Source organism: Belonocnema kinseyi, chromosome 6 (assembly GCF_010883055.1).
Source record: "Belonocnema kinseyi isolate 2016_QV_RU_SX_M_011 chromosome 6, B_treatae_v1, whole genome shotgun sequence".
NCBI lineage: Eukaryota > Metazoa > Arthropoda > Insecta > Hymenoptera > Cynipidae > Belonocnema > Belonocnema kinseyi.
This window is the reverse complement of record NC_046662.1, coordinates 75313761-75337837: the sequence shown is the minus strand read 5'-3', so window position 1 is coordinate 75337837 and position 24077 is coordinate 75313761. Positions and strand designations below refer to the sequence as shown.

The following is a 24077-nucleotide window of genomic DNA, read 5'->3' as shown; positions in this document are numbered from 1 at the left end:
TAAGAATAAATATCAATCAATGATCGTAAATATACCGAATAATAATAATAATACTAAATATTAATAATAATAGAATAATTAATTATATGGCGACAACAGTAAAATCCTCGCAACCTGGTTGCGGAAGAATCTAGCGACGAGTTGCAAGTAGTACGAGTACCTAAGTTTAATACAATATAATGCGACTATTGGTTAATATAATACGTGATAATAAATATAATATCGTACTACTCCTTAGATAAATAAGCTTATAAAGCGCCCGCTCCTAAAGTTTCATCCTTTGAATTGGAAAAATATCCACGACCTTCATTCAATTTCCTTGCTCATTTTTTTCCCTCTCGCTTCGAAATCATATATCAGTCGCCGTTGAGAATCACTTTTTTTAACATCATCGTCGCGGTTTTAACTAATAACGATTATTGAGACATAAATACAATACACATAATGTATATCTAAACGTAATAATCATATGCAGTATTACGGTTAAGTAGATTAGCGTGACTCCTTTAATAATTGTTTATACGTGAGATCATTGCTGCGAGCGAGTTGGGTCGAAAATCGTGACTTAGGACTCGCACGTGTCTCTTATTTAATTTTTTTTCCATTTGTGCGCTCCTTGCATCCCTGCGCATTATTTCCCTAATTGGATTCCTTAAAAATTGCGTCTCATTTACTCTCATCCTCAAAACTTTCACTTTCTCACATTTCTCCCTTAAACTAGGACCGCCGAGGGACTATGTGCCACTTTTTAGTTTTTAAAAGGGCATGGATTTCGCCACTCAAGATAGACCAAATCCATCCCCCTAAAAAAATTATACATTATTAAGTTCTCGGACTCTGGGAAGATCTTGGAGGAATGGGAGAACAAGGATCAACTGAAATAATCGAAATAAAACAAACGATTTTTGAACCAAACACAAATCAGTTTAATCCTTAAATAAAACATAATTTCTGTTATGTTATATAATAATTAAATAAATAAATAAATAGTTGGTAGTAGTAGCGACAGTAGTAGTAGTAGTAGTAGTAGTAGTAGAAAGTATTAGTGGTAGTTTTTTTATGAGTAGATGTTAGGTAAGTAGAGTCAGAACCGCGTCGAGTTGGTATCAATAAATCTCGAGATATCAACTCTCGAAAACGATCTCGATTCATAATCGTAAATCTCCCTAGTCGATAAAAGTAGAAATAGTAATGACAATAATAATAATAATAATAATAATAATAATAATGACGGTCGCCGCGGGAGTAGCGCACTCGAGCTAATGAATCTAAATACGCAAACACACAACATAAAAATCTCTGATTTGCACTTGAATCTTTTTTTTCTCCACTTTTTTTTTGTGGTGTCGCTCTCGCTACTCGATACACGTTTCACGGGTCGGCTTGCGTCACGAAAAAAAATAACCACACGATCACGCGACGACACCAATAATAATAATAATAATAATAAGAATAATAATAATAAAGTAGCTACGTGTAAAGGCGTTAAATAAATAAAATCAAGTCTTAGAAAATCGATGATTGGAATTGGATGGGAGAAGTTAAGAGCGCGCTCTTTTTCCCCTCTTTTTTCGGGGTGAGCCGCCTCCCCTTTCCCCCCAGGACTAGACACAAGGTACGCATAATAATTAAGATACATCGTAATCGCGTAATCAAACATGTATAATATAAAGAGAATAAGTCGCCCTTTTGTCAGCCTCTCTGGACCATTAGAGTTTGTCCCGTTTTTTTTGCACTGAAAGCAGTTTTTGTACACGGGAAAATAAAGTTGTGCTCGCATTCGGGATTCGTCGATTATAAAAGTTTCTTTAAATAAGTTTCAGCGAAAAATTACCCGAGTGCTTACACAGAAAGAGAGTTCTGGAGAATTGGTCCAATTCTATTTCTGAAACGTCAACTTTCCAAATTTAAAAGATTTCCATTTGTTTGAAATCTTCCAGAATCAAAAAGCATCCTCCAGATTAAAATAGCAAAAACGCTCAGAACTTGGAGGAAAATTGGTTCCCCGGACTTGGAAATATTGATCTCTAGACTATTCGTGCGTCTTCTGGGCTCGCGCCTTAATAAATAAACTTTCTACACACTACCTCGTGATTCATAAATACGCATCTGACCGATGCGCTTCTTAAACCTATCGTCTTAATTGCGACGCGACAAGAGATCGAATACACAATCGCGCATTTTGCACGAGGACTAGACGGAGACTGGCGACTCTTTTTTCATAAAAAAAGCCTCTAGTAAATACCTAGTCTCTAATAGCTGCTCGTAAGAGCTCTCATGATTCTTAAAAAAAACTACACTCGTGTATGAAACATGGGAGAAAAACGAGTCTAAAATGTACGTACCTCGCGGTAAAAACACACAGTTTACAAATCTTCAGCACTTTGATTTCGGAAATGATTAATAATAATAATAATAATAAAAACTGTCGAGTTTTTTTGTTTCTGACTAGCAGGACGATTCTAGCTACATAATCCCTCGGTAGAATTGCATAATTCTACGCAAAGTTTCAAGTTAAGTACTCGCCACATCTTACTTAGATTGTACTTTCTGACCTATAATAATTCCTCGCTTCTCGAATCTACTGCGATCTAAGCTAGCGAAGAGACTTTGGTAAGAGCTGCATTATTTAAGTCTTCCGTGCGAGTCCTCATCCGAGTCTCAGCTACTGTCGATTTAACGTCGCGTGTGCCCCTACATCTACATTTCTTGACTTAGTAATACCTGGCGTCGATACAGCCCCATGAATCAGACCCGTCCTCGCTCCTCTCACTACATCATCCCCAATAATCTAAAACTTGTACCCAAGTACAAATAGTAGTACAAGTCTAGTCTTGACCGTTTCGAGATCGTGATCGAAATTGGAGACCGCATCATTTGAAAATACATTAATACTTAGAACATTACAGAACAGTTTACGTATCGTTCTTTCTCTCTCAATCACACACACGCGCTTTCGCTCTCTCTCTCTCGTTCATATTTTAAATTACCCGACCAAATTAATTCTCCTCGGTTCTCCTCAGCATACTCCTCGTAGATTGTGACCTTTGGTTTTGATGAGAAGCTGATTCCTCGGACAGTCAATCGAACACCACGGGATGCTCCCTCTGCGTTATTTCGAGAATAAAGAGGCAGTAGGAGAATCGCAAAACTGTGCGAGTGGACATGTAACAAGATTTCTGACCAACAAGCAGCAAGAGCTCGCTCCTTGTCATTTACGCTTTGTCATTCTGAAGCTTTTTCGTTGTGGCCGCAGCCGATTTCTCCTTGGTTAAGGTTGGCTGTTGCTGTTTTGGCTTGAATCGTTCTGGTAAGGGCCACCTGGGAAGTGAATGGCTATCAATCCAGCGGGTTGGATGTTGTCGCTGCTGGATAAACTGACGAGTCAAGGGATGTTGCTTCGTGGCTTGAAGGATTGCGTTGCTGATGCTGCTCGCTTGGTTATTCCTCTTGGCGAGCAAGTGAGCCGCAGTGGGCGGCGCTGGCAGCTGCAGGGATGCTGGTAGGAGTCGGTGATGGAGGGGCTGCTGCTGCTGGTAGGCTACCATTTGCTCGTCCTACGCAGCTTTGCTCTTGTTCGTTTTAAAGCTGACTTGAAGAACCCGGTTACCGAGGGTGTAGCCATTGAGGCTCTGGATGGCGACAACGGCTTCCTCGTAATTGGTCATTGTGACAAAGCCGAAGCCCTTGCACTTGTTTGTTTGCAGATCGCGAATCACCTTTACCGACTGGACGGCGCCAAAGGGTCCAAAGAGCTGCCACAAGACGTTCTCCTCGGTCTCTGGAGCCAGGTTGTAGACAAATATGCACCAGCCGGATCCATTCATCGCGTTCCCGGGCAGCATCGAATTTGCAAGAAGGTCTCCTGCCAGCGGACTGTACCTGAAGCAGAATGAAGAGACTCTCTTAGGACTTTCGGGTCTCTTTGGCGGGAAAAAAGCTTCAAGGACTTTTGAGTTTTAAAGAAATTCTTTGATTATAAAGTGCGATGTGACTTTGATTAACTGAAGATAAAGAATTCTATCAAATAGATCTTACAATTTATATTCAGCCAAGGTTATAATTGTTTAGCTTAGGCACAAATTGCTAATTTAGTTATTTTTTTAATAATAAAGATAATTAACTTTTCTTTTGAATACTCATGGGAGGTTTCTCATTCTTTCAAAATGAGGAAAAATGTTAAATGTTTAAAATTAACGAAATGGTAACATTTTTTTTAAATTCTACAATTTTCTTCTTTAAAAAAATATGACGGGGAAGAAATAGTATCATCAAGTCCACAATCAGATTTACTCCTTTCGATTTGGACAATGAATTAACGAATTAACTTTTCTTTTTGATCCTGATAGGAGCTTTTCAATTATTAAAAAAAAAAAAATAAAAAAAGTATTAAGAATTTGAAATAAACAATATATCGACCGTTTTCTGAAATTACATATTTCTTCAAACAACAGATGCGGAAAGAAGTTCAGACACAAAATTATTCAATCCCAAGAGTGCCACAAGACATTTTCGTTTTATTTTTCAAGACATATTCTGCACCAAATTTTTTGTTGAAAAAAAATGTATAAATTTGAAAATATTAACTCAAAAATGTGTATAGTTAGAACTCTTCGAAAGAAAGAATTTTGCTTTTAGATTTACTTATTATCTTGCATAATAAAAAAAATTGTAATTTCAGAAACTGTTCGACGTTCTTTCAATTTTGATATTTTTAAACATTGTTTTTGAAAAATATCAAGAAATTCAAACCATTTGTTGACACTAGATCCTAAAACTTTTTATGGTTGCAAATAGACATATATTTTCATGCTTTCTTCCAAATTTGAGTCAAATTTAGATGTACCGCTGTTACGATAAGAGTAATTCTTTCATCACTCCCTGAATATATTAATAGAGATATAACTTTATACTCATCCCTCTAGTTTAAATTTCGAAACTTGGCAAAAACATTGGTTCAATATTAAATTCTCACAAGGAAATAAATTTTGGTTATAAAAAAAACATCGATTATTTAAAACGAAAATTTGCACCTCCTTGAAAATTATAGAAATATTTCCATTACACTGAGTGAACCACTTAAAAAAAACAAAGAAACATTTTTTATACATCTCTGGAAAGACAGAGGGGTTTTTTAATATTAACATGCCTGATTGAAAAAATTCCAAAGTCACAAGACACTACAATCGTTGATTTTTGTAAATAAAAAAAAATACCGTGATACAAATAATATTTAAATAAAACAATAAATAGTGCCACATTGTCAAACCATACACTTCTCTGGTATACTTACTCATCTCAATACTCGCTTTATTTTTAAATAATACAAAAAATCACAAAGTGAGAATGATTGATAAAAATATTAATTTCTAGTGAATGAAAGCATGTCAGAATTTCGATACTAAATTAATTAAAATTTGAAATTCCACCCGTTAGAAAAATGAGAGAATAAGAATATTTACATATTTTACATTTTTATAAATCAAAAATTAATATGACACACTTTAGTAAAAAATTTGCTGCTGCATGAAGAGTTTGTTTAGAAATTTTTTATTAATTGATATACTTGAAATAACAAATATTGAAGATTTTGGTACCGCAATTAGAAACTGATCTTTCAGGATCACAAAAAGGGATGACACTGGAAACAATAATCACATAAGTCTCACTTACGAGTACAAACGCATAAGAAAATCAGATTTTTATTTAATTATTTAGAATTCCATTTTATATCTTTTTATTGATAATACTTCGAGACCAATATATTTTCTGAATACAAAACAAACATGCAAGCCAGACATTTACAATACTACATATTATTTTTGTAATTATAAATGTAAATATAAAAATTCTTAAACCTAGAAACTTTTCAAATTCAAAACCTTCAAACTCGAAGGCTTTTCTACTTGACTCGTAAATAGCATTTAGGTCTCGACTTTTTTTTAATTCAGCAAAACTAAATTTGTTCATAAATAGAAACACTAGAAATAGACATTTATATAAAGAATTTAAGTTATAGAGCATGCTTGAAACGAAAAGTACGTCAGTGGCTCAAGGCAAAAATTGTAAGAAAAAAACACAAAAAAAAAGATGGAAATTAAAGAGGAAAGCTGAGCCCTTTGATGAAGTTAATTTCACTGGCGTACAACATTCAATTTGAGATCACAGACGTGTATATATACACATATGTACAGATGTATGAAATCTACGTACCTACTTGACATCACAAGCCGCGTTAAAATAGGGCACATCTCGGTGAGTACGTAGTATTAAGCCGAGATAAATTTTTTCATATTCTTAAAATTCATTACACTCGCTACACGCGTCGCAACGTGTCTTATTTTTGCGTGCAATTATGTAAAATGTATGATTGCGAACTCGTATGAATGAATATAGTGAAGGGGAGCAAATATTAATTCAGCGAGGGAGAAGAAGTTCCTCTACTGTAAACATTATTGACTAAACATACGTCATTTGGTGCAAATATTAAAAAAAAAAAAATGATTCGCTTTTAGATTGCTAAATATTGGGCCAATATTTGCTCCTCCTTGAAAGTATTGATTTCCTGAAAAATAGAACTTTAAGAGTTGATTGCTCATCACTTTGGAATAATTCCGCAATTTCTATTACCGATACGATTCAAGGATAGGCCACTCCAAATGCTGAAACAATTTCCGGTTATTTAAATATTCAAATTTAGGAATTAAAAAGTAAACAATTTATAATTTAAAGTATTCAAAAATATATAATAGAAAAACTTCAAACTAGAACGTTTAATATTGTACAAATATAACAAGTTTCCAAAATTGGATTGTCCAAACGAAAAATATTAAAAACTGCACAATTCCAAAATAGAAACCACCAAAATTTTCAAATTTTGATTACAAAGTTTTTAAACACACAAATAGCTTAAATGGAAGATTTTCAAACTGAGTTTATTCCAAATTAAAACATTTAACAGGGAAATTTTTAAATTTAAATCTAAACAAATTTGAATAATTCAATGTAAAATAAGTATTCTGTACTTTTAATTAAAATTTCTTCTATTTCAAAAGATTTTTTAAAAATATTCTATATTGAAGATCTTAATTTAAAATAAATTAAACACATCAGTAAGGGTTTACAAATTCCAAAAAATACCGGTCAGAAAATATATTACTGTCATTTATTAACTTTTCCCCGGTCCCGTGGCCAGTCACCCTGCAAGGATGAAGAATAAACTCTTAAAATTGAATCTAAAAAAGACCCAAACCTACATTATTTTTGCATTAATTTGTTAACTTAAATAATCCTTTTAATTATTCAAGCTATTTCAAGTTTTCATGTTATTTTATTACAGGTTTGAGTCTTCTAGGAAACGATTCTCTTGAAGAATTTTGACTAAGAAGTTGTTAAAAAAAAACACGATGCACATTTTTATTTTCAAAAAAATTACTTTCTCTTTTAAAGAACTTTTATAATTCATTTCATTTTAGAATTACAGAACAAATGATCAAAAAACGTCAAAAGATATTTTGATTTTTTTAATTTGAGCATAATTTTTGAAAAAGTTGTGCAAAGTGTTGTGACTAGATGGAAGAAAGAGAGAAAGGCAAACTTTCGAAATTGTCTGACAAAGTCAAAGAGATCGTGCACCTAGCCTCGCTCTGCTCTACACCAAATTACCGAAACTTTTATTTTATCTCTTGTTTTATAGTTGTATTTATTTACAGGGGCGTAGCTAAACTAGAATAAATTTTCAAATTAAATTTCCACTCATTCGTACTACCGGCTGTCAACGCACAATTGCCGCATGCCCATCGATTTTTCTTTCCCAAAATAGCATTTTCTACGTAGCTTCGCTCCTGCGTATTCGCCATAACATTGTTACATTATATTATTATGAATTTGTGTGACTGACTTTTTATTACTAAACGACTTTCACACACAAAGAAAACATTCATTTTCTATAACAACAATTTTAACTTCAAAAAGAAGATTACGAGTACTGGAAATACAAGTCATGAAACAATACATAGATGAAAGAAAAATTGTGACAGGAATTATTACATAAATTTTGATGATTTCAAGGTTGAACTACAATCCTGGGAAGGAAAGAATAGTTGATCAATTTTTTTCTTTATGTTAAAGTCGTAAAGTGCTTGGAAAAACTTGCGATGAGACAGAGGGAATGATTGGTACACGATCTCGATCGCAGTTGATCGATCTTGAATCATTAATTTTTCATTACTGTTCTCCAATCGATTCGCCAACCGACTTTAGCATTTTTTCTCTGCCTATCCGACCTAAAATGCCCGTCGGTACAGTCCACACATTAATTTTTTGAATTAATTGAATTTATATTTGCAAGGAGCACTATTTTTTGTAACTAAAATAATTATTTTATAGACTGTGATCATTTAGAATAAGAATTCCATTTTAATGTGATATGAAATTGAAAGTTTGAATAATAATAATAATTTAAAGTAAAAAGAGAGAAAAAGTCTCCTTCCTGAAGTTGTGTTTAAAAATGACTCACAGTTAAAAATTTGTATAATTGTCGCAACTGTTTAGAACGAGTACGAGGGACAAGTGGATAGTCGAGAATGGAGGTGAGAGTAGTAGTGAGAAATGAGAAAGCGAGTTAAAGGGCTTTCTGAATTCAGTGTGCAGAGGAACTCACAAAGGGATTAAAATCAAGCAACACAAAATCGGCAAAGTAAAAGCAAAAATGTAGAACGTACCTAGTAAAGAAAAAAATACTGACCTCTGTAAACCTTTGTTAATAGCAAGAATGGCCTTGCCAGCGCTAAAACAAAACACAAAAAAAAAACGTAAGAGGAGAAGTTTCCAATATTTAGCCAAAAACGTGCCTTTAGTGCACTTGAAAAATAATATTTCAATTTTTCAAATTTTGAACAAACTCGACTTTTAAATTTACAAAACAATGTATCGAACTTTAAATATTAAATAGACAAATACAAAAGGAAATGTTCCTTTGCAGAAAGCAATAAATTAAGAAGGCAAAGCAATGTAAAGAAGGCGCTGTTTTGGCAGGTAAAAACAAATACTTAGGGTAAGCAAGCTGTTTGGGATTTACTCACACTCATACTTTTGCTCTACTTCAAATTCAGGAAGGTTTTCTTCAGAAAAGTTAAGGACATACAGACGGACTAATTTTGTGTTTGTGAAAAAGATGCAGTTCCCGAAAGAAATAAGAAGTAAAAACACATGGAAGAATTAATAGCTCTTGGCCGAATAAAAAAATGTTGATGCAAGAGAAACGTTGACAAAAAGAAAAATGAATAAGATGATTGGGATTACGAAGAGGGAAAAGCGTTGAAAAACATGTAACGTGTTCCTTAATCTCTTGTCAACATTCAGGCATCTTGGAACTGTATTAAAAGACAAAAGTTCTACTCCAAGAATAAAGTCCAAGGCGATTGAGATTCTCGTAAATTTAAATTATGCGTATAGAATTGTAACGACTTTTGTTGTATTAACACGTGAACGACCTGGTTAACTCACAAAATTTCCAAAATTCTTTGCAGGTTGTAATTTTGTACAACATACTTTAGATTTAATTCAAAATACAAAAGTTTTACAAAAATCTGGTACTCTCATAAAAGGCCTTCAAATATCGATCGATAGAAAAAGATTTGTTTAAAGCTTCTCAAAAATAGTTTTATTATAAGTTACAACTTTACAGATTCTCAAAAATCCAACTTTTCTGCAATATCTACATTTTGAATCTTTTAAATCTGAGTACTTATCCAGTTTCATTATTTATAAATATCCAATAAAAGCCAAGAATGTGCGCCACTATTAGGCCATTAAAAATCCAAACAATATGAAGACTTTGCTACTTTCATTTCATCAAATTCTGGATATAGAGGGAGTTTTCTTCTTCGTCTAAGGGGCAATTCCAGACCTAGTAAAGAATATTACAGTCAATTTAATAATTATCACAGAAAACAAATTTCGCAACGCTTGCAAGATTTGAAGAAAGGGTAATAAAATAAAAGCAGAGTCGACGATTGTGTAGCGTATCTGAAAGAGGAAAAGTTCTATATGTTTTGCTTTTTACGAAAAAGATTTTCGCTTTTCATAGTACAGTTCGACGTGTTCAATGAGAATGTACTACCTCGGGACTCTCCTGTGAAAAATACCAATAGAGTGATGACTGCCAAAAAGCAAGAAAAAATTCAGCATTCAAAATTTTTTTTAAATGCTGACTTTTAAAACTGATTTTTAAATTTAAAGCAATGAAAAATAAACTATAAATTATCAAGCAACCCAAGATGATCACTTCTAAATTTAAATTTTAAGTTGAATATAAACTACACCATTTTAAACTCGAAATTTTATAAATTTAATATTTCTAGCTTAAAACCTTCAAAATTAAATTATTAGTAAATTAGAATTGTGAAACAAATTTGTTTAAATAATGGAATCCTTCAAAATTGAATTATTTTAGTTTAGATCATTTCAAATTACTGATTGTGAACGCATGCTTCATCCTTATCAAAATTAAACAACTTCAGTTATCAATAAAAAAATTTTTAAATGGAAGAATTTAAATTGTATCATTCAAAATTAAATGTGTAGAGCTTTGAAAGTTGAACGAATTTGAGATTCTTAATCAAATCATTGAACTATTGGGGCTTCAAAATTTTCAATTGCTTAATCTTGAACACTTTGTTTAAAATTGTCCATTCTAAATGAAAAGGCAAATATTGCTCAACTTTGAAAGAGTAATTTTTCGGAGTCTTTAATCAGAAATTATTCAATTTGTCCGCATCGTCTAATGTCTTAAGCCACGAAACTGAAATTGTGTAAAAATTAAAAATAATTTATAAAGCTTCAATCCGAAATTTTCAATTTTTAACGACTCATCCTTAAAGCTTTCCGAAGACAACTGTTATTCAATTTAAAATATAACATGTAATTAATTTTTTTAAATATTTAATTAACGTTTTCAATTACTCTATTCAAATGTTATACTATCAATAAAAATGATTGAAAAAATGAAAAATTCACACAACTTTCTCAGTTTGCGTCAAATTCTTCTATAAACATCTTGTTAATAGCTACCAAGCTAGTGTATAAATTAAAAATTAAATGTTTAAAAAAATCAAAAATGAAGGCTTATTAAATGGCGAAAAGAACTATTAATTCACATGCTGATGAAGGAAAGCCTCTCAAACTTGATGATATGAGCGAGTTCATTTGCAAAAATTATGAAATATTCCCTGAACAAAATTGAAGAAAAAAATCGTAGCGGCTAGTAAAATAAAAAAATTACTAATTTATTTTCAGAAACTGTGTATTAGTGCGTGACAGTCGAAAATTTGAAAAAATCCAAGATGACGGTTTAACCTAAAATTGTCAATTTAAGGAATATTTGAATTTTTACTGTAAAACTTTATCCTTATTGAGTACATCGGGAAATTTGCTTCTCTTGCCAAGTTGAAGAGGCTTCGGTTGAAAAATGATGAAAATAATCATTAATCTTAAATTCGAATAAGCGGCCATCTTGAATCTCTTCAAAAATTTCGACTGTCATTGACTATTGCATAGTTTCTGCAAATAAACTTGCTCATATTCTCAAGTATCAGAGGCTTTCCTTGAAAAATGGAGAAATTAATAATTTTTTTGCAATCTAAACAGTCGCCATTTTCAATTTTTTCACGAAATGTTGGCCCCTTTTTGTTATAAACTATAGAAAATACCACTTCTGGTCATATTGTATGGATTCGCCATTGCGAAAATGTTTATTTTTACTCTACACTATTATTTTCAGGTTTTAAGGAAGATTGGGGTCCTCGATTTACTGAAGAATTCGGCGAAAACTGAGAAAATTAGATTCATTTTTCCCTTGTTTATCATACGGGAAACTTCACGGGGTGTATGCCAGGGTTAAATATTAACCGATTTGGCTTAAACTTGAAGCACATCTGTTTCTTGGCCATTGAGAGGAAAACCACTTATTGAAAAAAAAGAACTTTAAAAAAAATCAACCACTTGTTTAAGGGCCACCTTAGTTCCTAGTGGCTACTTTGTAAGTATATTTCCGAGGACTCCCCGAGTTTCTACACTGTCGCTGAAACTCGTCGATATCTGTTTTTATAGAACAGTTTTTTGTTTAGGTTGGTAGACCCGAGGATAGGCAGTGATGCAATGGCGAGAGCAAGAAACGCGATGGTACGAACGAAGAAACAGATTATGATCAAGATGACATGGGCGAGCGATCGAGCGCAGGTCCCATCGATTGCGGAATAGATCTGTATTATAATTTTGATTTTTTTTTCGTCTTCTTTTTTTTTTGGGTAGAGCGAGTAGAGGCGAGTAGGTACCTGGATAGTGGCGACAGTGGAATGTACCTGAAGCGGCCGGTTGGATGGTGGATAGGGCCGCCAAAACGACGGGTTGCCTGGGGTGTCAAGTACGCTGCCAAGGGTGGAATTGCCTTGTTGTTGTTGCTCGGATTGTTTGCAAACTTGACTGTGATTGGTTCCGACGAACCCTTGGGAATGGTTCCGTTTAGCTCTTGTATCGCACGTTCAGCCTCCACGCGCTGATCGAACCTTATGAACCCAACGCCTTTGGACAGACCTGCCAAATCCGACAAGCAAATATCTTTAACGTTACTTCATTTTGCCTACTTCACAAACTGATTGTTGCAACTTAATTGTAGTTTCATCAAAATCCATTAGCTCATCTCACGAGAGTCCTTGGCAAATTTTCTTTCCAGTTTAGTAATTAAAGGCGATGGAACAGCGGGCCAGCGAAAATTGCTGTAAAATAGTTTTGCGAGTGAAAGCACCCTTTCTTATCTTTTTGAAAACTGTTTAAACAAACCGTTTGGCCATCCGTTCCCACGCCCTTAAAATAATGCGAGACGAGCTGAAAGAACTGACTGAATCAATTTGCAGATTATGATTGTATAGATTTCTATTGCGTGATTATGATTTTCATTACAGTCGCCGATACTTACCTTGCCGCTTCCCCTAACTCTCGATCGAGCTCTTCCCCCACTACGACCGCGACGGCTTGGCATCCGAGAATTGTTCCGCTCGCTATTTGCGTTGCCGTTAATGGTTTAGGTCTTTTAAGGCAATTTTAAAGTGCAAAAAGCGATTACCTGCTTTGTTAATGAGGCTTATAAAAGAATTTCGAAATCATATAATATTTATGTCTTATGATAATATCTTTGTCACATGAGATAACCTCAAGGTTGGAAAATTTGATCAATTCGCATGAAGCACCACGCATCAAGATTAGACTCGAGAGTGGGGGAACATCTTTTCTGGGAAAATTACTCCCCTACGGTCCCATCCGCGGCAAGGTAAATAGCGTCGACTGTATTTGATTATTATTAAAATCTGATTTATTTTCTAGTTCAAGGTATTGTTCAAGGGATCAAAACGAGTGGCTCGGTGCGCACATAATCTTTTTCTGTAACGTTTTCTTAAGTTTGCAAACGTTTAAGGGAAACATTATAAATAAATAATAAGAAATGAATAATTATAATAGTAGCAAAGCGAAAAACAAAGATAAATGGCGCATTGGTGTAAAATCTGGATCCCATGGTATCGATAATAAACTAAATTCAAGTACAAAATTATTATTAATACCTAAAAATAATATTATTAACAATACAAAACAGTAAATAATCAAATTTTAATAACAAATCAAAAAATATAATTAAATGAATAGAGTATTCTATCAATAACAGTAAACCCTACAACTCAGAAAATTATTGAGCCAATAACAAAAAGAATATCGAAATCATAAATTGTGTTTAGCTAGGAGAGAAGAGGGAAAAGAAAAAATTATGGTTACGTACCGGGCAAATTGTCTCCGCCGCCAGTCACAAACTGTCGTACTAAACAGAAACGAAAAATCATATCTCGATTAAAAATACAAACAACACGGCTTGCTCGCCCCTGATTCGTCGAGAACTGAATTTTGAAAAAAAACTTGCAAAATCAAAAAGAAAATTTAATATTTTTTTTAATCCGTTTTAAAATGTAATTGAAACCGAGCGTGTGTAATTTTTTTTTGCGTTTGTAGAAGAGAAAATTTCGAATTCCACGCAACGATCACCGACGAATAAGAGGCAAGCGAGTTTTTTGATTAATAAAATTATACGCTCTACGCTCCTTAAGCATAAAATGAGAAATTTACATCTTATAATTCATTGATTCTGATATCAATTTACAATTCGAAATTTTTATCTAATAGAAAAATGTTGAAGGAACGTAGCGAGTAACTTAAAAATAATTTTGTTGTCGATGAGGTAGAAAAACGACGCACAATTTTGTCGACCGAGAAGAAATGGAAGAAATCAGGAAAAACTTTTGGACAAAAAGAGAAAGAGAGTGAGAAAGAGCTTTGAGGGATAATAAATAACGGTAAAGATGGAGGCCATGAGGCTGTGTGTAACTCAAAAACGAAATAAGCACTGCATAATGCAAGACAGGAATTCGGGAACACGATTATCACGTTTGAGCCAACTGAAAAGCCACAACAAAATTATAAAATTGGGACGCTAATTATTTTTTAATCTTCAAAGTAGTTTTAAATTATGTAGATATATCTAATCGGATTTGGAATAAAAAAGTTGAAGAAATGCATTTGAATATATCAGAAAAACAAACTTTCCCTGAAGATTATATATAGCATTTTTGTACAATCAGTTGCAAAAAATCGTCATCTGCATTTTTGAGTGTAAAATTAAAGGGAGACAAGTTTTTATGTAGATTCCTTGTTTTCTGAGAGTAAGATGAATTCAGATAAAGATACATAGCAGTTGATTTCTTTTTAAATAATGTTTCTAGACTTGAGAAACTGAGCTCGAGAAACAACATTCTACACATCTGAATTTAACCTCAAACGTGAATAAAATGCAAAAGGTGTACGTAAAATCAATAAAAAATGTCCGATTATTGCAAGTTCTTAGCCAGTAGAAACGATTCTTGGTCTCTTTAAGTTCTTAGGAAAGAAAAGAGGCGCACCGACCCACCCCCTATCTAACAACCCCATGGCCTACTCACCTACCCTTATCTAAAAGCGCACCTTTGTCGCCTTCTAACTTACAGCGAGTGGAGAAATTCACTAAGAAAAAGATCCTAATGGTCTTTTCAAATCCATACAATTTTTGGAAATTATGCCCATTGAAAGTACTAAGCCTAACAGAATTTATACTCTATCAGGATTGATAAAACTCTACACAATCTTCCGTTGTCTATTTTTTAGAAGAAAAGAATAGTTTTAATCTGAAACTGTAGCCTTTCTTCATTCTGAAAGAAATTCTTCAAGTTGATCCGAAAATCAAAACTCGAGAAGCAAAATCAAATTGTTTTTTAATTTCATTAAAAATTATTTCAATACTAAGTCTCGATAAATATTACAGACAAATATTTTATCAGGTTTTCCATTCAGGGACAGAATCCTCATTTGAATTAAAATTGGTAATAATCTTTAATAGAAGATTTGAAAACAATGATCAATTTCAAATCCCATCACCATTTTAGTATTTATTTCAGTTTGTCTAAAAGGGAAAGCCCAGCTTTTAATCAAAATTGTTTGACGGGTCTGATTCATACCCTGATTGTTAGTATGTTTAATATTCCTCGGCATCAAAATTTCCTTTCAAGCGTTTAAATCGCTGAACAATTCCGATGTACACAAGATGGAAAGTAGACGGTATTTTTTGTGGTAAGAGTTGAAAATTTGAGATCTTTTGACTTTACATAGCCAACAAAATTTGAGGACTTACCAGTGATGTTGTCGCAGAGGATTCGAGAAGTGATGATTCTGCCGTAGGGACTGAAGAGGTTCTCGAGATCCTGTTGCGTCATGTTCTTTGGCAACCCACTGACGTACAAATTTGCTCCCTTGATCGCTTCGCTACTCGGCCTTGCATACGAAACCTGTAGAAACGAAAAACAAGAAAAAATACGTTAAAATGCAGTCAAAATTATTTTAAATCCCTAGAATTATATTTGTATTAAAGCAATTTAACCGGATGAAACTTTTTTATTTCAAGTTGCAAAAGAATATTGGAAAAATGAAATTTACTGCAAGTGATACTGGCTACTAAAATCTTATCAAACGATCCAGCAACAAAGCTTTCTGGAAACTGAGCCAAATCTTATCCTTGGTAAAGATGGCATGACAAAGTGGCTGAAATATCGCTCGTTGCAAAATTTTGTATTGCTCGTTTGGCATAATTTACATTATACGCATTTACTCTTGGACTCAAATAAATAAGCTCAATCAGAATTTTTATTTTGTCCGCCATGAGCAGTTTTCAAGAAAACTTTTTAAATTTAAAGGCCTGCTTTAAGCCTGTTGTATTTTTTATTAAACCTAAATTGTGCGAACCTTGATAGTTTTGTTTTGCAGGCGAAGGCCATTGAGGGTGTTGATGGCTTTTTCGGCATCTTCGGGCCGATGGTAGTTGACAAAGCCGTAGCCTAAGCTCTGACCTGTAAGCAGAATGAGATAAATTGAAATATAACAGGATAAAATCGAAAAATTTATAAAAATATTTTCGAGGCTGATTTTAATTGATCCGAGACTTAAAGTAATGTCACCTAAACACCTAAGGATTCGTTGGAATTTGCACCCGAGTTGCCAACACCTTGGCTAAAGCTAAAGACGAGTGACAAGTGCGAATGACAAACGCTCCAGAGACAAATTACACGGGGGTCAAAACATGCCTACAATTTCGTTGACGGATATTTCCTTCCAGGTGCAAAGAATTTAATTTAATTTTTTTTTTTATGCCTCACTTTTATCAAAGGCCGAAACGCCAGATATTTATATTCAAATTCAGGGCACTTTTGGAAGAAATTAATTATTAAAGTTGAGATCTAAATCTCTAGGTTCATTTGCATAATGAAATTCAGTTTTAGAAATGAACCTTTTTATTGAAGTCATGCAAAATTTTTCTAACTATACATCTACTCAATTTTGTGAGTATGTATAGCTTAAGGAACTTTTTACAATAATTTGGTCAATTTTAATCAGGTTTTTACTTTGGCAAATTTATACAAGTTTGGAAGATAATTTAATTATAAAAATACAATATAAGGAAGAAAAATGAATAAAAATGAATGAACTTACTTTCTTTGAATAAAAAATCAAGTTATACTATAAAACGGTTTTTTTTTCTTTTGAGAGGAAAAATCTGGAAATATTTTCCTCATAGAGTGACTAGGGCGACACCTGCTTCGGATATTACACAATCTTTTGATGCTTGATGTGGTAAAAGGCCGGCATAAAGGCGGTAAAGCTTCGATCCAAATTACGCCCCCGCCTTCATGTCTCAAAATAGCGTCGCGACGTCTAACGCACGTGCTGACAAACTCTCTCTCCGTGACACAAGAATTTACACACACACACAAATTACGCGCTCGTATGCTAAATTTCCGTATTTCCGTAAATTTAAGCTTGCCCTTATTCGTCAATCAAAAAAATCATCAGCTCTTTTAAATAAAAAGCAATACTTTAAAAACGAGGGGTGCCAAATTCTGAACACAATTTTCTTGATCTATTTCACCAGATTCATCATTGATTACTTTGGTTCTTTCATTAAATTAATGAGTCTTAAGGTTTTTAAAGAAAAAATAAGAATGACCTGGATTTTAAAACTTTTTCGAAAATTAAAAGATTTAGTAACAAAAAAAATTTGATGGAATTCTTAGAAATCAGGAAAATGATCAATTCTTTATATCCGTGTCATAATTGTTGGTTTGAAGCTTGGACAAATGGAATCCGAGTACTTTTATTTATAGTTTCAGATCAATCAGATTTCAAGAAAGTGGAGCAGACCATTTTTATTCTTTTGTCTTGAAGCCAAATTATTATTCCTGAGAAGAAATATTAGAAACGCCAGATGTCGTAAATAAACGGAGAAACGTGAGTGGCACTGATGTTCCAGAAAACGTGAGACAAATATTCTACAACCGGAATTTTCGGAATTCCAGTATATATATTACGAAATTGTACAACGGCGCAAGAACCACTTTTACGAGTGTTCAAGAGACACAAAATGCTCCCAAAAATAGAATTTTCAATTAAAGAAAAGACACATACTTTCGAGATACAACATTGCAAAATTAAAGCGTAAAAAGTTTGTTTTGGAAATGTTATTATAGGCTCCGAGAAAATGGAAACAGAATCTTTTTCTCTAGAACCCTTGTATTCTTAACTCTGGATAGCCATTAAAAGTTTAATTTACAATTAATATAAGAAAATGTCTAAAAAAATGCAAAAAGTACCAAAAACTTGAAAATAAAATAAAAAATAGAAAAATAAAATTATAAAAGAAAACATTTGTCACGATGTATGTTTCAATTTATCTGACTTATTGAGTCAATAACATAACTTCTGAAAAATGGTTCTTGTTCCCTTATACAAGACCAGGATTCATTTTAGGGGACCAAAAGTTTAAAATATCAGCGATCAATTTCAATAATATTTAGACCACTAACTAGAAAACAAAATCTTTTCTCTCAAGACTACTTGCAAGATTTTGTCTTCTTCAAAAAGATGAGAAATACCTTTTCTGTTTACACATGTGATTTTGTAAAGAATCAATGGTACCTACTTTTCCTGATCCTAAGCTTTGCTATAGTATCTAAAAAGTTGCTATTAGTCTCATCTATTCTCTATTCTATGTACATCTGTGGTGCTTCTATTTATATTAACCACGTGTTACCAACAGGTGTGAGGTGCTTTATTTATTTAATAAAATATACCGCAGATATTAAAGTGTTAGAACGCACGCACTATTAAACACGAAGCTTTAGAATAAATTTACTCGTTTTATGAAAAGTTGCACCTAAGAAATAAAAATAAAAAGATACTTTAGATTGAATGATACTTACTATTCAAATTTTCCAAAAGATTACCTTGAAATAATCGAAATAAAAAATCATTAATCGTCCAAATTTATAAATCTGCCAAGTATACCAATTTTTAAATAAATGTTTGAAAAGGAGATAAAATCGAAATAACTTTCAATGTTTCTTGTACCAATTATCAGGTAGAAAAGTTTAACTTTTGTGAATTGATTGTGAAATAAAAGGGGGAGTTGAAAATTAAGTAACAGAAGGAAAAATTCATCTTACCAGTGAGTTTGTCTCGGATCAACTTGCAGCTTTCGACTTCGCCGATGCTGGAAAATAGTGACCGGATTTCCTCCTGGGTCATCGTTTGCGGCAGATAATTTACAATCAAGTTTGTCTTTGATTCCTCCTGAGAAGTCTGTCCAAGGGCCGAGCCCCCATTTTGTTGTACTGTATCCATTCCGTTTGCCATCATTGCACTCTTCTAATACGTCACCTAACTACGTACGAAATCTGTAATCAAAATTCAAATTTCAAAATTTTAATCACTTTTTTTCAAATAAAAAATCTTTAGTCTGGTCGAATTTAAATACATGAATATACCAAAAATGCAACTAGAATATTTAAATTGAAGCACAATTCTTTTACTGAATTGGAAATAATAAATATGAAAATAAAGATCTGACTAGATGAAATTGACCCCTTTTCTCCACAGCAAGCAAAGTGAAGAGAGTTCTTTGAACTTGTTTATTGTTATAGAAACTGATCTGGAATGCAAAGAAAAAGTCGATGTGTACGGGACAAAAACGCCAAACTCGAAACCTCAGTTTACTCATAATTCCCGGAAATATTATAATTTTGTCACAAACGAAACACGAGTCAGGAAAGGAACATTTGTTTCTACTAACATACCAAGAATTGTATTATGAGAGCATTATTCGTTGAAAGTGAAATGGAAATTGTACAGTTTCAAAAATGATGTTTGATTTTTATCTATTTTTTTGGACACAAAAATTTATTTTTTTTTTGGACATTAAAAATTTTTTTATTACATACTCTTGGTTAAAATCCCATCTTTTGGTTACAAATAATTTGTTGGGTTTGAGCATTCAACTACATATTTTGTTAAAAATTCGTTTTTATTTAGAAGTCCAACTGCTTTTGATTTAAAATTAATCTTTTTGTTGATCAAAATAGAAAATATTACATTTTGCGTAGAGAATTCATATTTTTTGGTAGAAAAGTAAACTTCGTGATTGAAAATGCATCTATTTTTTGAAGATTCATAGTTTTAGTTAAAAATTCATTTCTGTAGTTGGAAATGTAACTATTTAGTTCACATTTCGTCTCTTTTGGAAAAAATTTGATATTTTTTTTGTTAAAAATACAACTGGTTGAAAATTTATCTTTTTTGAATGAATGCAATTGCTTTTTATTTCAAATTAAAATTTGTTTTGATTTAAATACCAATTATGTATTAAATTTATTACATTCGGGGAATTCTATTTCTTTGGTTAAAAATGAACTTATTTGTTGAAATCTTGATTTGACATCTGAAAATTTCAAAAATCTTTAAGAATTTTCTCAACAATTTCATAAATATTTTAGTCAAATAATCTTTAAAAACCAAATACAGTTTTAAAAAAAAGTAGTTATTTAAAATATTTATTTTTTATTAAAAATCATTTTTCCGTCTAAGGTAGTTCTGACCAAAAACACGTATCTGTAAAAAAACAAACAGAAAAATAGTTTCTGTAATCGAATTTTTTCTTACTGTCGCTTAACAATTACATTTTTTTTTATTTTAATAAATCATACCTTACTTTTTCGGGGAAAAATTTCCCTATAGCCCTTCTGTTCTCCAAAATAAGTGGATAATTTTCAAAATATAGAAGTTATTCTTGTAAAAAATGTTCTACTTAAATCAATGTTTTAACGATTTCATTAATAGAAAAAATTTCTTTCGAACTCCGAAACAGTAGATTCCTCTAAAACTTTCTCCTAGAAAAAAGCCTTTATTTATTCAAATTTAACCATTTTTTTTTTAATTCGTCATAAACGATGGTAAGGAAAAATTGAATTGTAAAATAAATTTTATTTGTAGGTTCTAAATTAGTTTGCTTTGAACGAAATTACCTTTTCGAGAAAATTTACGTATCTTCAACTACCCAAATTTAAATATCCTTAAGATCGCTATTAATCTGTCAGTTCCTGACCATGGCACATTTAAACCCCCGACTGTGAGAAAACCACACACTTTTAAAAGGGCGACGAACCCAAGCCCCTAAAAAATGCATTCAGGAGATCTGCTTCTAGATCCCCCAAACTTCCGTGTCCATGTTCAAGGGAACCTGATGCCTTTATACAATATCCATCTACTTATATGGAACATGCATGTGTATTTCTATATTGTATATTGTACGCATACAAATATCCACGTGTGGGTAAAAGTAGTGGAAAAAAGGATAGAGAAGATGGCGAATTACGAGGCGACGGCTGTTAGTATTGGGGCCGTAGGGGGGGAATAGGGGGAGTTAAAAAGAAGGGGGAATACGTACACACAGCTGCTTTAAGCACGACAGCCGGCACGAGCCATTGGAATATATTATGCACCCCCACCCTCCCCAAATAACAATTCTCCTTTTCCTCCTGAATCAAAAATTACTCAGCGTTATAAAGAAATATTTCTTATTCAATTTAATTAAGAATCTGTACTTTATTTGCCATTTTAATTTAATTGTTTTGTTGGTTTTTTAATTCTAAATTCAGACTTCCATTAAAATCCTTTGAACTAATGGATTTTTGACAATGACACAATTTTTATAATTAGAGATTGGAGTAAAAAATTAATTTGCTGTTCTGGCAGATATTGGATCGGGAAACATTAATAAGGGCCAGACTGGAAGATAAAGAGCTCTGGGCCTCATTATTCAATTTTCAAATTCCCCCTCTGTTCCAGACCTACAGCAATAATTTATAACGCATGTTTCTTTTATTGCAGGATGACGTATGTGTCAGTATCAGCTGCCCTGATAGCCCCCCTGTCCCTATCCAACTGTGGAGAAAATGAAGAATCATGGTAGTTTCACCATGAGGTGGTCGGTCGATAAACACCGTTATTTAATGAAAAATGCACCGGGATATTTGAATTTCAAATTTCAGAGTTCTTTAAAACCCCACGTGGATTTTTGAGACCAGGATTAGTTTAGGATTATTTGATTGAATATAGTTTTATATTTTACAGATTGAATTTTTTACAGGGGCGAGTGCCAGGTGTTTTTTTGGGGGGTTGATCTCTTTTACAAATAAAAGCCATGATCGCAAATTAACATTGTGAAATTTCGAGGACCCAATAGTTTGCCAGTTTTGAGAAAAACAACTTCACAGTTTTCACAGTCAGTTTTATGGACTAGAAAAAAATAAATTTTAACGGCCCAAGTGGATCCAATGGTAGCGCGTCGTGCTTGTAGTCTGAAGGCTGCGTACTCGATTCTCACTGCCTACATTTTTTTCTAATTAGTTTTTGCATTAAAAAAAAGTTAAAATAAACAATTCCCTTCTAAATTCTTTTAAAATTATTCAAAACTAATTTTTAATGCTTTCTTTTAATGAAAAACTTGCTTTCCGAACTTTCATTGCAACAACATTTTTTTACGAATATTATTAATTAATGTTTTTTAATTTTATATATACTTAAAAATGAGAATATGTGCGAAAACTGTATTATAATACAATTAAATTTCCTTTAAGTATATTTGAAGAATTTTAATGATTACGCATTACAAAATAATATATTTAATTCGTAAAAAATATTTGGTGAGGAAAATCATTAAAAAAAAATTATTTTTGGATAATTAGAAATAATTGAAGGGAATTTAATCTTTAAAAATTTTATTAAATCAAGTTTAAAAAAAAAACGGAAAAAAGTGTAGGCAGAGAGCCCGCAACCTTCCGCCTACACACCCGACACACTACAGCCTTTATTTCTTTACGTTCTAAGTAACAATTCTTTGTTAGCGAATCGTGGTACGTGATTAGAGTGCAAATCGATACATTTTACAGATCGAGTGTGCAACGTTTAAATTTATCTTGATTTCACTAAGTATCGTGTACGAAAGTGGCATACCAGACAGCAGCCAATAGCAAGGCTCGAAATCGAGGTACGAAATCAGGAAGCGATCGATAGTAGACGCTCACAATCAGCATTCGTCCAATGAGACTGCCTAAAATTCTAAAAGTTTAATGATGGTCAACTTAGCTCAATTAACTTTTATAAATTAATCGAATCTCAACTTTAACAGACCCTAATTTCTATAATTAATATCTAAATTGGAGGTGTGCAGTGGTTTGCTCAAATCTTCTATAAAAATTTGGACAAGCTTGCCTTTTTTCGAAGTGTGTAAAAGTTTGCAGTTTTAATCCAAAGTATAATATAGCCTCATGGTTAAAAGTGTGCAACAGCCCGTACGTGGTCAGGGGCGGTTAGTGGCATTGCAACTGACCGTATCAGCGGCAAGGGTGTGCTGGGGTGAATAACTGTTGGCCGCAAACGATAAGTGCAAATGTAATTCAACCAGATCCGAATAAAATTATTCTCCATTCGTCATACCATTCAATAATTCAATAAAAAATGAAATGAAAGCAGTAGGATGGAATTTAATCAAAGAGATCGATTGGACAATTTCGAATGAATTTTTTTTTACTTTGAACGATGTTTATTTAGGGTCTTACCAAAAAATACACAAAAAAGGCAAGAGATTTTTAAGGTTTAAAAATTCCAAGAGATTTGTCCTCTTTAATTAAACCTGTTTTGAGGAAACTGAGTAGACTATTCTAGTTGGATTAAAGGTCATCATAAAGTGTTTATTAAATCCTATTTCATAATAACAACAATACAAGAATGCAATATTTAGATTCTCGCTAATATTTTATCCTTTTCTAGTTATTCCCCCAAAACAAAACTTGAAAACACTGAGATCATTGACCTTCTAAAGTTTCATCGTAACTGCATTCGAAGAAATCACCTTACAGCTAGCTCTGTTTACATATAAGCAGTAAAAACAGTCAAAAAATGAATAATTGTAAAAAATGAGAGCATTTTAAACTTGGCTAACTATTGATCAAGATCTATGATTTTTACTGTGGAGATATTTTAACAATAATCTGTCTCTATCCTCGTGTGTTTTTTAACGAGCGGAGCTACAACTTGAAAGCTTAACATAAATTGTATCAATT

At 32.7% G+C, this 24077-nt stretch overlaps 1 protein-coding gene across 17 annotated transcripts in view; it reads right to left on the bottom strand.

The window, feature by feature from the left end:
- Nucleotides 1-326: 326 nt before the first annotated feature.
- LOC117174086 (ELAV-like protein 2) overlaps nucleotides 327-24077 on the bottom strand; it is a 25596-nt gene continuing 1845 nt past the window's right edge. Inside the window, exons 2-10 of one of the 17 annotated variants that reach the window (XM_033362772.1) lie at nucleotides 19125-19355; nucleotides 18882-18905; nucleotides 16372-16475; nucleotides 15764-15917; nucleotides 13829-13867; nucleotides 12363-12618; nucleotides 8747-8788; nucleotides 6214-6216; nucleotides 327-3882 (exon numbers count right to left, since the gene is read on the bottom strand). In XM_033362772.1, the coding sequence (XP_033218663.1) occupies nucleotides 3558-3882; nucleotides 6214-6216; nucleotides 8747-8788; nucleotides 12363-12618; nucleotides 13829-13867; nucleotides 15764-15917; nucleotides 16372-16475; nucleotides 18882-18905; nucleotides 19125-19317 (1140 nt within the window). In that variant the 5' untranslated portion in view covers nucleotides 19318-19355 and the 3' untranslated portion in view covers nucleotides 327-3557. Of the gene's footprint in view, nucleotides 3883-6213; nucleotides 6217-8746; nucleotides 8789-9680; nucleotides 9911-12335; nucleotides 12619-13828; nucleotides 13868-15763; nucleotides 15918-16371; nucleotides 16476-18881; nucleotides 18906-19124; nucleotides 19356-24077 lie in introns of those variants that run through there. The other 16 variants (XM_033362770.1, XM_033362769.1, XM_033362774.1 and 13 more) reach the window with 16 other exon arrangements.